At 37.9% G+C, this 14,327-nt stretch overlaps 1 protein-coding gene across 1 annotated transcript in view; it reads left to right on the top strand.

Annotated features, from left to right (window-relative positions):
• LOC114653135 (sodium channel protein type 5 subunit alpha-like) overlaps positions 1–14,327 on the top strand; it is a 387,074-nt gene that overhangs the window by 268,530 nt on the left and 104,217 nt on the right. Inside the window, exon 10 of the mRNA XM_051928793.1 lies at positions 13,579–13,776. Within this exon, the coding sequence (XP_051784753.1) occupies positions 13,579–13,776 (198 nt within the window). The remainder of the gene's footprint in view (positions 1–13,578; positions 13,777–14,327) is intronic.

Raw genomic sequence — 14,327 nt, 5'->3', positions numbered from 1 at the left:
ACCTGAAGCCACAGGGGTTCTCCAGGACCGAGTTTAGGAAACACTGATCTAGAGTATGGCCCAGACTATTTCCTGCATTGAATGGTACCACTTTGAAAAATATAAAGGATCCAGGGAATGTTCTCTTGTTAGGAATGCTTCATTGCCTTGTTCTGCTTGTGGTTTTCTCTCAACTGGTAATTTTTCCTGCTCTATCATCTTGTGTAGGTTTTATTTTTTGCTGTTTATTTTCTCCTGTTTCTTACCCTCAGTTGTAATATGTGTCTACCTGGGGGGTTATTTATGGATTAGGAGTTTCTAAGATGCCTTGTTCTTAGAGTCCTTGCTACCTGAAAGTCCAATTGCAGTGGCATTAGCTAGCTCTTGTGGCTGTGTTACTTACACCCTGATTTTCTCTTTTCCTCTCTAGTTGTTGGATTTCTAGGTTTGTGAAAAGAAATGTGAAAAGAAAAGAGAGTTCAATTAATAACCAAAAAGGGCATAGTCATGCAAAGACTCCAGCAGTAATTAAACTTAAAATCACCAAAGCCTATGAAAAAACTTGTAAATCTGGCCCACCTTAAATCCGTTTGTACCTCTCCGTCAGCATCTTTTGTTTTGTCGATTTGTCGAAATATGTCGATAAGCTCAAGCAGCCTGCTATCCCATCCTCCCATCACTGCAGAAATGGCAAAAAGGTCTCTGCAGTCGTGACAACGAAGTACACAAAAAATAATTTATTTTTCTTCTGTGATTGTCTTGAATAAAAGTGCACTTCTTTTGTTAGATCTTTGTAGACACGGAACACACATGAAATGCATGTGTTCCAAATAACGATATATTATTTACACTATACAGCTCCCAGTACCTCACTCCTAGATAAACAAGGCTTGAGCTGGGAGAGCTGTTTGCCGTTTCTGCAGTGGCAGGGGGATGGGATAGTAGGCTACTTGCTGCTTGCGCTTATTGACACATTTATAACACAAAAGTTGCTGACGGAGAGGTGCGAACGGATTTAACACTAGTATTACCAGAGCCTACGAAAAAACTCGTAGATCCATCCCACCTTAAATTGCTTCGCACCTCTCCATCAGCGTCTTTTGTCCTGTAAATGTGTTGATAAGCAGCAAGCAGCCTACTATCACATCCCCCGACTGCCACACAGTTTTCTCAGCTCAAGTCTGTTTATCTATAGGTTACATCCTTCTGTAAAATTATGTAAGTCCTTTGATGAACATGGAGCCTTGTATCATGTCTTCAAGTGTTCTTGTTTAGCGCTTCTTTAGCGTTTGTCTGCCTGGAGATTTCTGGAATATTTTGGTGGGGTCCTGAGTGAATAATTATTTCTTGGTGCTGTATTGGAGGTTCCCATTGCTGCGCAGCTGCTATACTGTGGAAAGCTGTTTTTTCTGTTCTTTCTTCTTCTCTCTTTGCAGTAACTATTGATATTCTGTTAACTCATAAAATGCATTGGCCCTGAATTGTGATATTAGTCTTGATTTCCTGGATCACCATATTCACATAGTGTTATAACTGGGAACACACATGATATCATAGACAATGAAAATAGATACTACCAAGTTTTTGTTTAGCTCCTACAAATGTGGGGTGCATATTCTTGGTAGGAGGAATTTCCAGGCAAAGTTAATTTCCCCGAGGACATGAACATATAGGTTGCTTCTGTTACTTAATTGTAGATCTGAGACAACACAAGATCATATCCATACTCATTTATTAATCTATTCTGTATCAAGGCTCTTGATTGTTTGATGTAGGTAGTCAATTGGTTAACTTTCAGGGCTACAACATATGTACTGTATAGGTATAAATGTTGTTGTGGGTCTACTTATTGATTAGTCTTCTCTCCGTAGGTGCCTTCCTCACTCATTCTGTCTCCATTGTAACATCTGTGAAGACTTTGATTTAGTAAATAGTTTCCTTATTAATAATCCATTAGCCTGGAAATACTGTTTCTTTTCTCCATGTCAGAAATCTTACACCCAGACTGATTAGTATTTATTTCCCAGGCACTGTTATAACTTCTTATAGATTCTTCCCTTCTACCCTTCCATCCATCTTACCATAAGAGCATTCCCCCTAAAACCCATCATCCTCACTTGCAAATCCATTTCAACAGGTTTAATATATTCTTGTTGAATAATTGCTAGTGATTCACAAAGGTTTCACTTCAGTTTCTGTTTTGTGATTTTTTTTTAATTCTTTCCTTTTTCCTGTTTTAGCTATGTTCTGCTTGTTTTTTTATTTGTTAATTGTGTTGCAATATTGATTTGTCTTAGTCTGAATAATTAATCTCTGTTCTTTGTTAATTATGTTACTTGGTTTAGTAATTGTGACTGTTGTGACAGATAGGGGGCGCTATTGCCCCCTTGGACCCTCAGACCACACGTCAGACACCAGATAAAAGTCCAAATATTGACTTTATTATTATAAATAAGTGCACAAAGCACCCTCCAGTTCTCAATAAACAATCAATAATAATCACAATAACAATTCCTCCACTCCACCCAGCAGCTCAGTCACCCTTCCTCCCAACTCGGCTCAATGCTGGGATTTCCCACAGTCCTTTTAAAGTCTTTAACCCGGAAGTGTTTCTGTCACTCAGTCCATGTGACTTTATAACACTTCTGGGTCAGGTGAAAACTTGTTTCTTCAACCCAGAAGTACATCATCTCCTCTGTCCCCGTGACTGGGAAGTACTTCCGGGTTATAAGGAAAATATAAGTCCCTGAGCCTCCCTGCAGCGTCCCCTGGCGGCCCCCACGGTATCCAGAAGGGCTGTGATGAAAGACTCCAAGTTCCATGATGTACAGTGTTCATTTTAGGACATCCTCCTCCCTCCGAAAAAGATCCATCCTTCCTACTACCTTCGACAAAATATTCCTCCTCCCTGCGAGGAATCCCCCGTCACCCCTCCTCCCTCCTCCCTCCCCTCTCCTCCCACCTTCCGCTCTCAGTTCTCCGATGTCCGTTTTCCGTCATCCACCCTCATATCTCCGTCATCCGCCTTCAGCTCTCCGTCAAACCCCACACTCCCCCCGCCCCCCATCACGGCATTTTCGTTAATGAAGTGACGTAATACTCCAGCTCCACCTTCTTCACAAGTTCATTCACCGAATTATTTGTCAATTAGATTTCACAGTAAGATTTTACAGCACGACTCAAACGCGGGAACGAAGGTAAATGACGTTAATTGTTGAGTGTCTTTTAATACTATGTAAGCATACATATTAACACGTGTGCATTAAAACGTGCATTTACGGGGTGATTTCTCAGGCTTAAAAGCTCACCTTTTATTAAAAGGTAAACACAAACTTTTTTCATTCTGAAGAGCACAAACCACATCGGATTTCAGGACTGTGGGAGGAAACCAGAGTACCCAGACGAAACCCACGCAGACATGGGGAGAACATGCAAACTCCACGCAGGGAAGCGAACCCGGGTCTCTTAACTGGCACCTTTCACTGCGCCACCATGCCGCCCACATACAAACTTAAAAGGTTTAAATAAAACAGAAATATATAACTTTTATTTTTACTTCCTTAACTTGTGGAGGGTGTATCCTGTAGCAAAGCTCTAACTTTTTTCATGAAAGCCCCTTTCAGTCAATAAGCCTTAAAAACAGGTGTAAAGATATTGACAACAAGCTACGCAAACCCACCAAAACATGGAATCGTTTAAATCAAGACGCTGCGTTACCTTCTTCCAGATCGGTCCTAAGTAAGGCGTTTGTATTTTTCCAAAGCAGTTCTGGTTTCCATCTGCATCTGTAGCTGAGTCGAAAAATACCATCCCATACTATTAGTTAACGATTAACACATTTCTATATGTTTTGTAAGCATACAATACAACTGATAATATGTTGTGCTTATTTATCTGGTGTACCAAAATTTTTGCGCGTTTAACGGCTGAAATCCGACGTGGTTTGTGCCCTTCAGAATGAAAAAAGTTTGCATTTACCTTTTAATAAAAGGTGAGCTTTTAAGCCTGAGAAATCACCCCGTAAATGCATATGTTTTAATGCACATGTGTTAATATGTATGCTTACATAGTATTAAAAGACACTCAACAATTAACGTCATTTACCTTCGTTACCGCGTTTGAGTCGTGCTGTAAAATCTTACTGTGAAATCTAATTGACAAATAATTCGGTGAATGAACTTGTGAAGAAGGTGGAGCTGGAGTATTACGTCACTTCATTAACGAAAATGCCGTGATGGGGGGCGGGGAGAGTGTGGGGTTTGACGGAGAGCTGAAGGCGGATGACGGAGATATGAGGGTGGATGACGGAAAACGGACATCGGAGAACTGAGAGCGGAAGGTGGTGGAAGGAGGGAGGAGAGGGGAGGGAGGAGGGAGGAGGGGTGACAGGGGATTCCTCGCAGGGAGGAGGAATATTTTGTCGAAGGTAGTAGGAAGGATGGAGTTTTTTCGGAGGGAGGAGGATGTCCTAAAATGGACACTGTACATGATGCCCTGCTGGAATTCAGTGCCCCACCATGTTGCAGGGATGGCTCCATCTGGCGGCTTGGGGGTATTGGCCGGGATAAACTGTCGGCCATCCCTCACACTGTGTTACAAATTCTGATTAGAGAACAGTCCTGGGGTGCTGCAATTAGTCTACTAGCATTTCCTGAGGACTTTTTAAACTCTGTCATCCACCAGTATAGTGCGGTACTACCAGGTAGTGCCTTTAGTATTTTATTTGTCCAATGGTCTTTCTGATCATCCAGTTTTATCCAGTTCTTTGAATTTTTCCTATGTTGTTTGGATTTTGGAATTTTAGTTATAGCTTTAGTTGTTAGTTTTAGTTTTATCAGATTCTTTATTTCTTCTATTTTCTGTTAATAAATTAACTTTTTATTTTTACATTTTGTTTGTGACTGGGATTTTCAGAAGAGGTCTACTGCCCAATTTGGTTATAATCACAATACTAATGAGTTATCCTCTGGCTAACAGAATGTTTGGAGGTTAATACTATCTTTTTGAAGGATCTAGTGATTCTCTGTGGAGCAACAATGGGCTACACTTGATACATGAAGCTGAGCATTCATTTGAGTCACTACCTTATATAATGGATAAAAAAAATGTACAGTTAAAATTTCAAATGTTTGGGTTGAGTTAAATGCACTGCTGTCTCTTGATATAAACCCAGCAAGCTCTTTTTCCTCAATCTCTTTCATGTTGGGTCATTTGCTACTATTACTTCAGTTAATATTGAATCAGGTACAGTCATCAGTGAACTAAAACAAATTAATACTAAAAATTGTTCTCTGAAGTCGTAAAATTAGTTTATTTCAGTTGTCACAAACTCAAAGAGACATAGCAAGGTTTGCGGCAGCCACCCGTATATTTGGTTTCCTGGCTGCAAATTGACGATTAGTGATAGCACTGCTGTGCACAAAACCGAGTCCAAAACAGAACTGAGGGAATAGGGGAAAGGTGGAGACTTTTAAAGGGAAAGTCAGGAAGTGAGGTCAAAGGGGTCGGGTTCATGAGGGTCTTCATCCAAAGGCTCAAGCCCGGACATGACATCACAGGGGCCGGAGCCGGCAAGGTCTTCTTCCATAGGCTCGCACCCGGAAGTGACGTCAAGAGGACCAGGTGGAATCTCCCATGAACGGTCTGCAGGAAAGCAAGAAAAAGAGTCCGTGCACTCTGCCACGTCCCGGCATGCCTCAGAACTGCCTTCACTCAAGCCCTTTAGCTGCCTCCCATGTGCACATGTGTGACACAGTGTAGTGTTTGAATTTGTCCCACTTCTCAGAGGAGACAACTTTCTGCACAAATGTCCCTTTTACAGCTGAAAAGCTTTGGGTTCCATGAATAAAGGAAAGGCCTCTAGGCTTGATATTGTTTTGCCCCAACTTATATTATCATTTGGAAAACAAAGGTCTCAACTCCCTGCTTAAGTTTTAGTTTTCCAACTGCAATATCTTTTCATAAATTGGTTCACATATAGTAAATCAAACTGGTTTTATCTGTTCCCATTTACCCTTGGATAATCTGCCCAGACTTCTTCAGATTGTTGATGCAGCCTCCTCCTTTCCACATTCTCTCACTAGATGCCGAAAAGGCATTTGATCACCTAAACTGGCAAAACCTTCGATTCCTTAGGAATGTTTTAGAACAGTGTTGTGATTTAGGTAATTTTGATGATTTTTTTCATGTGAGAAGATTTGTCCCCAGTTTCAAATAATTTTTTTAGGGTTTTGGAACAGTTTAGTGGTAATATTATTTTGCTAATATCTTTCTACTATAAGTATGCTCAATGTTGTTATTCTTAGGTTTTGTATTTTCTATTTAGCTATTTAGTTTATAATGACTGCCACCATTTTGCAGCTGTATTGCTACGATGCTTGGTTGTTAAGGGCAGGGTATTTAGAGGACATGTGGCATGATGTCACTTGTGCAGCACTTTAAAAACCAGTGCTGCTATCTTTTCTCCCTATTTTGACTTCTGGTTTAGCATTTTTTATTTCAACAAAAAAATTCTGATTTATGATTTGGCTTACATTTTTTCTTTAATTTTACTTATCTATAGATAGATAGATAGATAGATAGATAGATAGATAGATAGATAGATAGATAGATAGATAGATAGATAGATAGATAGATAGATAGATACTTTATTAATCCCAAGGGGAAATTCACATACTCCAGCAGCACCTTACTGATACAAAAAAACAATATTAAATTAAAGAGTGATAACAATGCAGGTACACAGACAGACAATAACTTTGTATAATTTTAACGTTTACCCATGGGGTGGAATTGAAGAGTCGCATAGTGTGGGGGAGGAACGATCTCCTCAGTCTGTCAGTGGAGCAGGACATTGACAGCAGTCTGTTGCTGAAGCTGCTCCTCTGTCTGGAGATGATACTGTTTAGTGGATGCGGTGGATTCTCCATGATTGACAGGAGCCTGCTCAGTGCCCGTCGCTCCACCACAGATGTCAAATTGTCCAGCTCCGTGCCTACAATAGAGCCTGCCTTCCTCACCAGTTTGTCCAGGCGTGAGGCGTCCCTCTTCTTTATGCTGCTTCCCCAGCACACCACTGCATAGAAGAGGGTGCTCGCCACAACCGTCTGATAGAACATCTGCAGCATATTATTGCAGATGCTGAAGGACGTCAGCCTTCTAAGGAGGTATAGTTGGCTCTGTCTTTTCTTACACAGAGCATCAATATTGGCAGTCCAATTGGCAGTTGTGAAAGCAAACAAGAGACAAGCCAATGAGGATTGGGGTTGAATGTCCAAAAATATGAAACTAGGTTGCACAGACATGCATTACAAAATTAGTGTATTGCCAATGTTTATATAAAGTAACAAAAAGGATGTCTGAGGCATAGAGCTCCATGTTCCTGTGGGGATGTACTAGCAATGAACACCATCATCTGGGGGTAATCATTTATGTATTGGTTGGACCAGAAGGGATGGGATTTTGTGGCCACAAGAAGTGACCTCAATGGTCTTCCAGCTGTTTCTTTTACCCTATTCTAGATAAACAGATAGAACAAAAGTTAGCAGTGGTGTCACACTCTACTTCGTCCTTGTACTTCTACCTTTTACCTGGCATAATCCCATAAAGCTCTCCCTACAGTTGTGTATCTGACACTGGTTATGATCCATGCTAGTTTTGTGGTACGTATTTATCTTCTGGTATCCAAAACACACCCTTAAGGCCTGCCATTGTTACTTCTTTCATGGTGGTACAAATTATATTTGATGCACACTTTTTGGGCATAATTAAGACATTATATTCCACTCCTTCCGAGTGCTTTTCCACCCATGCAGACATTTCTGACCCAAATCTTATTATGTAAGGATCTAGACAGAGTTTTCATTTCTCTCCTCTTCTCTTTAATTTATCATTACAGCCACTGGTAGATGCTTTTCTCCTTCATAAAGGGCATGTCTATCAGTGTGTCTGTCTGGTTGCTATGTCTCTGCCATTACAAAAGGTGTTGCATCACAAACATTTTCAGTAATAAAATAAATTGCATTTGTAATTCAAATAGATGGTGCATCACAAACATGAACACTGCTTTTATGAATCCCATACCAAATGGCATATAACAGAGTCATATGCATTGCATGTTGTAATACAAACGTTAACGCTGAGGTCTACATTGATTACTTAGATTTCAACCTGTCATAGATGGGTAGCACAGCTAGGTGCTACATAATACTCTAACAAGCACATATTTGCCTATGCTAAAGACATTCTTAGATAATGCTGCTAAGGTTCTCCCAAATTTTTTATTCTCATTTCAATCCTTCAGAAGTATTTCAAGTTATAAAATTGATTGGTTGATGTCTTCCCTACTACTATTTAAACACACTGATGATCTACTAATTTTCCAGCTCAAATCCCAGTTACTGACTAGTTTGTAAATTTGGGTGACTGACATACATTATACTCCTCTGTACATGAGATCACCTCATCAAACTTCCATTTTCCCTTTGTGGATGAGGCTAATCCAAACACAGTCTAATATTTCTTTGTCTTTTTCAGTCCCTGCATATTGATTGTCAAGATAAATGTTATTCTCAGCTCCTACAAAAGTTTGGTCATTGCTCTTCAATTTATTTGGAATGGCAAGAGATTCTTTCTGTGCCTCCAGCCTGGTTTGCCACTGAGTTTGCAATTACCATCTCTTACAAATGAAATGCAATTGTTTGGTTCATTTTGAATTGTAAAAATTGTATAATTTGCCCAAAACCCTTTATAGGATATGTCATTCATACTTGGCGTAAAAGAAAAAGACAGTTAGCTTCTTACACAAATGACAAATGCAGTCTCTCTTAATTTTTATGATCATACGTTAATTATAGGAGTTTACATATATTTTTGAGATCCTCCCTGAATCTTCATCAATCACCAGCCAGTATCTCTACAAGAACAAAAATCTTCGAAAGGTGCTAGAAATATTGTTGTTTTTTTTTTTTTTAAAGTTTACACTTAATATATACAAGAAAATGTTTGTACCTTGAAGTATAAATGTGGAACTTAATTGATGAAAGAATGCAACTACAGTATACTGAATGTCAATATAGAGAATTCTTTAAGTGTCATAATTCTGAGGGAACTCCATCGGTTCAGTCTGGAATAACTTATAGAAGGTTGGATACTTGATTACAATGGATAATAGCTTCTCTTCCTTAAAACATACACCTTCACTCCATATCTTTAACAGATGACAAATCACCAAAACCATATTATTGCTGTTAAGTTGATAGATAGATAGATAGATAGATAGATAGATAGATAGATAGATAGATAGATAGATAGATAGATAGATAGATAGATAGATAGATAGATAGATAGATAGATAGATAGATAGATAGATAGATAGATAAAGGAGGTGTAGTTTCCAATATTTTATTGTAAGAAAATTTGCATCCCTATAATAAAGTTGAGAGTATCACTCTTTTCATATGTGAAAATTTTGAATTCCAGATAGATTATGTTACAATTGAGTCTAACTTGGTAAGGAAGAATTGTCAAAATGAATATCCTGTCAAAGCTCCTATATATTTTTCATAACATCCCTGTATACATGAACATATATGGAGATGGAACCTTAATTTAAAAAATTGTTTTTGTTTTAGTGCACTCAAAAGCCGTTCATGAGAGGATTTTCCAGAAGAGGTTTATTTAACAATATTTTAGCCAAGTACATGTTTTGGAGTATAGTGAGCCTATGACTGAATATCTGACATATGGATTATGCACTTGAATAAATTTAGATTTTTATCAATGAGGTTTTGATATTGTTTGCTGTTTGTTCAGCGTTGGTCCCCACAGCAGCCTATTGTGCCCAGATATTTATTACCTCCCTTTTCCATAAAAATATGATATCAGAAATGTTACTACATCATTACTATAAACAAAACAGAGTAAGTAACAGATAAGAAAATAATTTTTGAATATAGTATTCCTTCATTATTTGTTAAGTTGGCTTGTATGAGGCACGTTGTGAAAAGTATATATTCTGTTTTGTAACATCAAGTTATAGATGCTGGGAATAAAATTTTTGGTAAAATGTTGTTTTTTCTAGCTTCTATAAACATTTCTAAGAGTATTGGTGCTGAGTTGAGAACTTTTTATAAAATTCTATTATAAAGACATCTGGGCCTGACAGTTTTCCACTCTGCAATGAGTTTACAGTTTTTGAGAGTTTCAGAGGTTATCAAGCTGTTATGCCCAGAGAGTACTGAACTGTAATATTTGTATTTCATCAAAAAATCCTGACTTGTGCCTCATCTTGTTTGCACTTCTTAGGGATATAGCAACTTCTAGTATTCCTTAATTATGTTAATCATTTATTTGTGCTTCAAGATGTTTACACTTTACTGAACTTGGGGAACAATGGAAACAGGCTATTTCAATTAAAATCTCAGAAAAGGAATAGAATTCAGCCATTCCATAAATACATTCTAGCTCAATTTGTACCAAACACTCTAAAATGAAAATAATTATTTTTTTAACAATCATGCATATGCCATTTAAAATTGTCTAAAATGTAACTTGGATGACAACTATCTCCAACTATTAGATATGTCATTAAATAGCTACATTTCTAGTGACATGCATAACATAACTCTGTAAACATGCCAAGGTTATGCTTAACGTTTTTGATGGGACTCTCTATTGACATTGCTGTCTTTGTCAGGTGAAAGGCCAAATGACGAGTTCATTTTGGATTATTTATAAACATGCCCTATTCTTATTTGTCTGATTTAGTTATGTTTTGTTACAATGTTTTGTGGCCAAATAAATACTTTTTAAAAATTAATAGGCAGTTGTCTGACTCTTCAGTCATATTGGCTGCAGTTTGGCTGTCACAAATCTGTTTGGTAATCTATTTGTTAGTTCTGAAATTGAATCATTTGAACATTTTCAGTCCCACTTTGGCTTTATTTCCTTTTCCCTTTTCTTCTATATGTAACTGAGCTCAGGACTATGGTTCTGTGGACTATTACTCATATCTCTTCCTCACATCTCTTTCTCTATTGACCATTAAAAGCTCATTCTCACCTCTCAGACAGCCAGTTACAGTTCTCTAGTCTATACCACAGTATATAAATCTTCCTATAAACTCCTTTCTCCTATTCTCTCAGTGGTCTTGGGATTTAACTTTGTCCTTAACTCTTTGCTGGAAAGTTGTCTTCAAACATGTTATATAATCATAATCTTCAAGAAACCCTACCCATCATTTTATTCGGTTTCAATATATGCATTGGCTTTATTTCACCTCTAGAAGATTATACTTTAGGGGTTTTTGCCTGGCATCTTTTTACTGTTCTTCTCCTGCCAGCATGTGTATGCATACATACTGAACTTGTCTCCTGTTTAAGTTTTCTGCTGTATAATTTCTCCTGCACTTTCTTTAAAGTTTTTAATTACAATTTACTCTTACCACAAATTAATATTCTTCTGGGCCTTGCAGGTCTTGCTGTCTTTGTGCACTAACCTCATTTTGTGCACTTGAGTGCAGTTGCTGCTAAACAGTTCATAGTTCTTTCCGGAAACATGGAACAAACTTTGAAGAAGTGGCTGTCTTCTTTCTACAGTTCAATTTGCCTCAAGTTGTCTGAATTATGAATAACAGAAGCATTCAAAACTGGGATTCTCTCCTTTTATAGTCAAATGCTTTATTAGCAGAAATTAGAAACTATGATGCAGTGCTTTCTTTAGATGGGTGTGGCGGTGTGGTGCATTGGAAATACCACTGTTCTTAATGCATCGATCAAGAGTTTAGAATGAGTGCTATTTGGGTTTATTATTTGTTATAAAATCATTTCTTGCTGTTACATTTTAATTATATTGTTAAAAACATTTATCACAAAAAGTTGCAGTATCAACCTTCTAAATGCTGAATATTTATTATTGTCTTCATTCAGCTGGTGACTTAATATGAGCTTTTATGAGGGTGGACGTGGATTTAACATTAATGTCCATCCATTATCCAACCCGCTATATCCTAACTACAGGGTCACGGGGGTCTGCTGGAGCCAATCCCAGCTAACACAGGGCGCAAGGCAGGAAACAAACCCCGGGCAGGGTGCCAGCCCATTGCAGGACATTAATGTGATGTTTGTAATAAACCCTTTATAAGTGCCCCAAGATATGTGAGATGTTGTTGTATTCCTGAAGGCTTAATATATGTCTGGGCACATAGAGTCCTGCCATAAAATCTCAGCCTCCCTTTAAATTTAAAAAAGTCTGAGTAAACATTCATTTAAATTCAGTATCTAACATGGTAAAGAGATGTTAACATTTTCTTGTCCCAAACTGTGATAGAGAGTATTACATCTCTGCAGGATTTAGCAAGGCTTTTATTCTCTTCTGTCTGAAAATATAGTGTTGTAAGGCACTAAACAGATACCTTGTATTGCAGTGTCCAGTTTTTATATCTTAGTTCATATTTAAAAGTAAAGGAATTCTACTTGATTAGGATGCTAGATAGATAGATAGATAGATAGATAGATAGATAGATAGATAGATAGATAGATAGATAGATAGATAGATAGATAGATAGATAGATAGATAGATAGATAGATAGATAGATAGATAGATAGAACTTTAGATGATAGTACAGGGCTACCAGTCTCCTCACTGTCCTAGAAATCAAATTTTAATGGCTGCTCATGTTGCATTCTTTAAGAGATATTTGCACTCTTTCTGTGTGTATTATAAGTTACTTCCAGTTTCTAAACGCATAATGTTTGAATAATAGGTGGCTTAAATTTTTCAGAATGGTGTGAGTTAATGTGCTTTGCAATAGAATGTTTATTAAGTTAACATTGGTGCCTTCTTGCACCTGTGGCACCTAGGCTAAATTCGATTTTTTTCCTCTGTACTGGAGAATCCAGGAAAAAAATGCATGTCTGTGCATATGCAGAAATTGCTATCAATTTCTGTAGCATTATCCTTTTATGTATATATTTAGTTTACCACCTTTGTGTACATTAGCATGGTGAGGGGACAGGTAATGGAGTGGAAGGGTAAGATCTTGTCAAGCCATTATCCATATTTCTAACCTGCACTTGTTTTAAGTTCAGCATTCTGCTAAGTGTAAAACAAGAGCTAAGACTACTATCTCATCTACTACTTTTTTTCAAAATGAGCCATTAATATGTTCATTTAGGAGTGTTTGGTTGTTTATATTTAGTATATCAATTTAGTAACAATCTAGCAAAATTAGTATGTAGTTCTCATTCTAATTCCAATTACCTCTTACTGATATCAAATCGCATTATCTTCATTTAATTAACCTTGGGTTTTAGGTATCTTTGCTACTGCCTTTTCATATTGTTTTGCTTTTATATGTGTTCTTATTGGCTTTCTTCAATATTTAGGTATACAGTAAGTACCAGTAATAATTAAATACAGTATATGAAATAGGTGGCTTGGCTGGCCTGCAGTATCATTTCTGGATACAAAGCCATATTGTACATGTTGTAGACAATGGTATGATCATAAAGGCTGTTGGACCTTTAAAAGTGGGTTGCATTGGGGTTAAGGAGAATCCAACTTCCAACAATTTTCTTATTTAACTTGTCATTTTTACAGACTCTCAGAACTGCGGGAAAGACGTATATGATCTTCTTCGTGTTAGTCATTTTTCTGGGCTCTTTCTACCTTGTGAACTTGATCCTAGCTGTGGTTGCCATGGCATATGAAGAACAGAACCAGGCTACCATTGCAGAGGCCTGGCAGAAGGAGAGAGAATTCCAACTAGCAATGGAGCAGTTAAAACGGGAGCAGCAGGTACAGTAGCGAAGCTACATTGAGACTTGGAATTACTTGTGGAGCTATACAGAATTACAATTAAAACAAGAGTTTATCCATCCATCCATCCATTTTCCAACCCGCTGAATCCGAACACAGGGTCACGGGGGTCTGCTGGAGCCAATCCCAGCCAACACAGGGCACAAGGCAGGAAACAATCCTGGGCAGGGTGCCAACCCACCGCAGGACACACAAAAACACACCCACACACCAAGCACACACTAGGGCCAATTTAGAATCGCCAATCCACCTAACCTGCATGTCTTTAATGGTTTTACATATTCATGTTTTTATCATTTTTGTTCTGCCACAGGTAATCTGCATGGTAACTAAGACAAATTTGGAGATAAATCCTTGCTGAAATAGGTTAATATAAGAGCTTCATTTTAAAAAAGAGATGACGATATTACATAGTTGCACGATAATCAGATAAAGGTCGTAAATTTTAAACTTTTTATCTATTTATATACCCCCTATTTGTTTAATATTCAGTCTGAGGATCATGAGCAGCTGGGGCTATTCCTATCAGC

The sequence above is a fragment of the Erpetoichthys calabaricus genome, chromosome 6 (assembly GCF_900747795.2).
Source record: "Erpetoichthys calabaricus chromosome 6, fErpCal1.3, whole genome shotgun sequence".
Classification (NCBI taxonomy): domain Eukaryota; kingdom Metazoa; phylum Chordata; class Cladistia; order Polypteriformes; family Polypteridae; genus Erpetoichthys; species Erpetoichthys calabaricus.
This window is presented reverse-complemented; position numbering and strand designations above follow the sequence as displayed.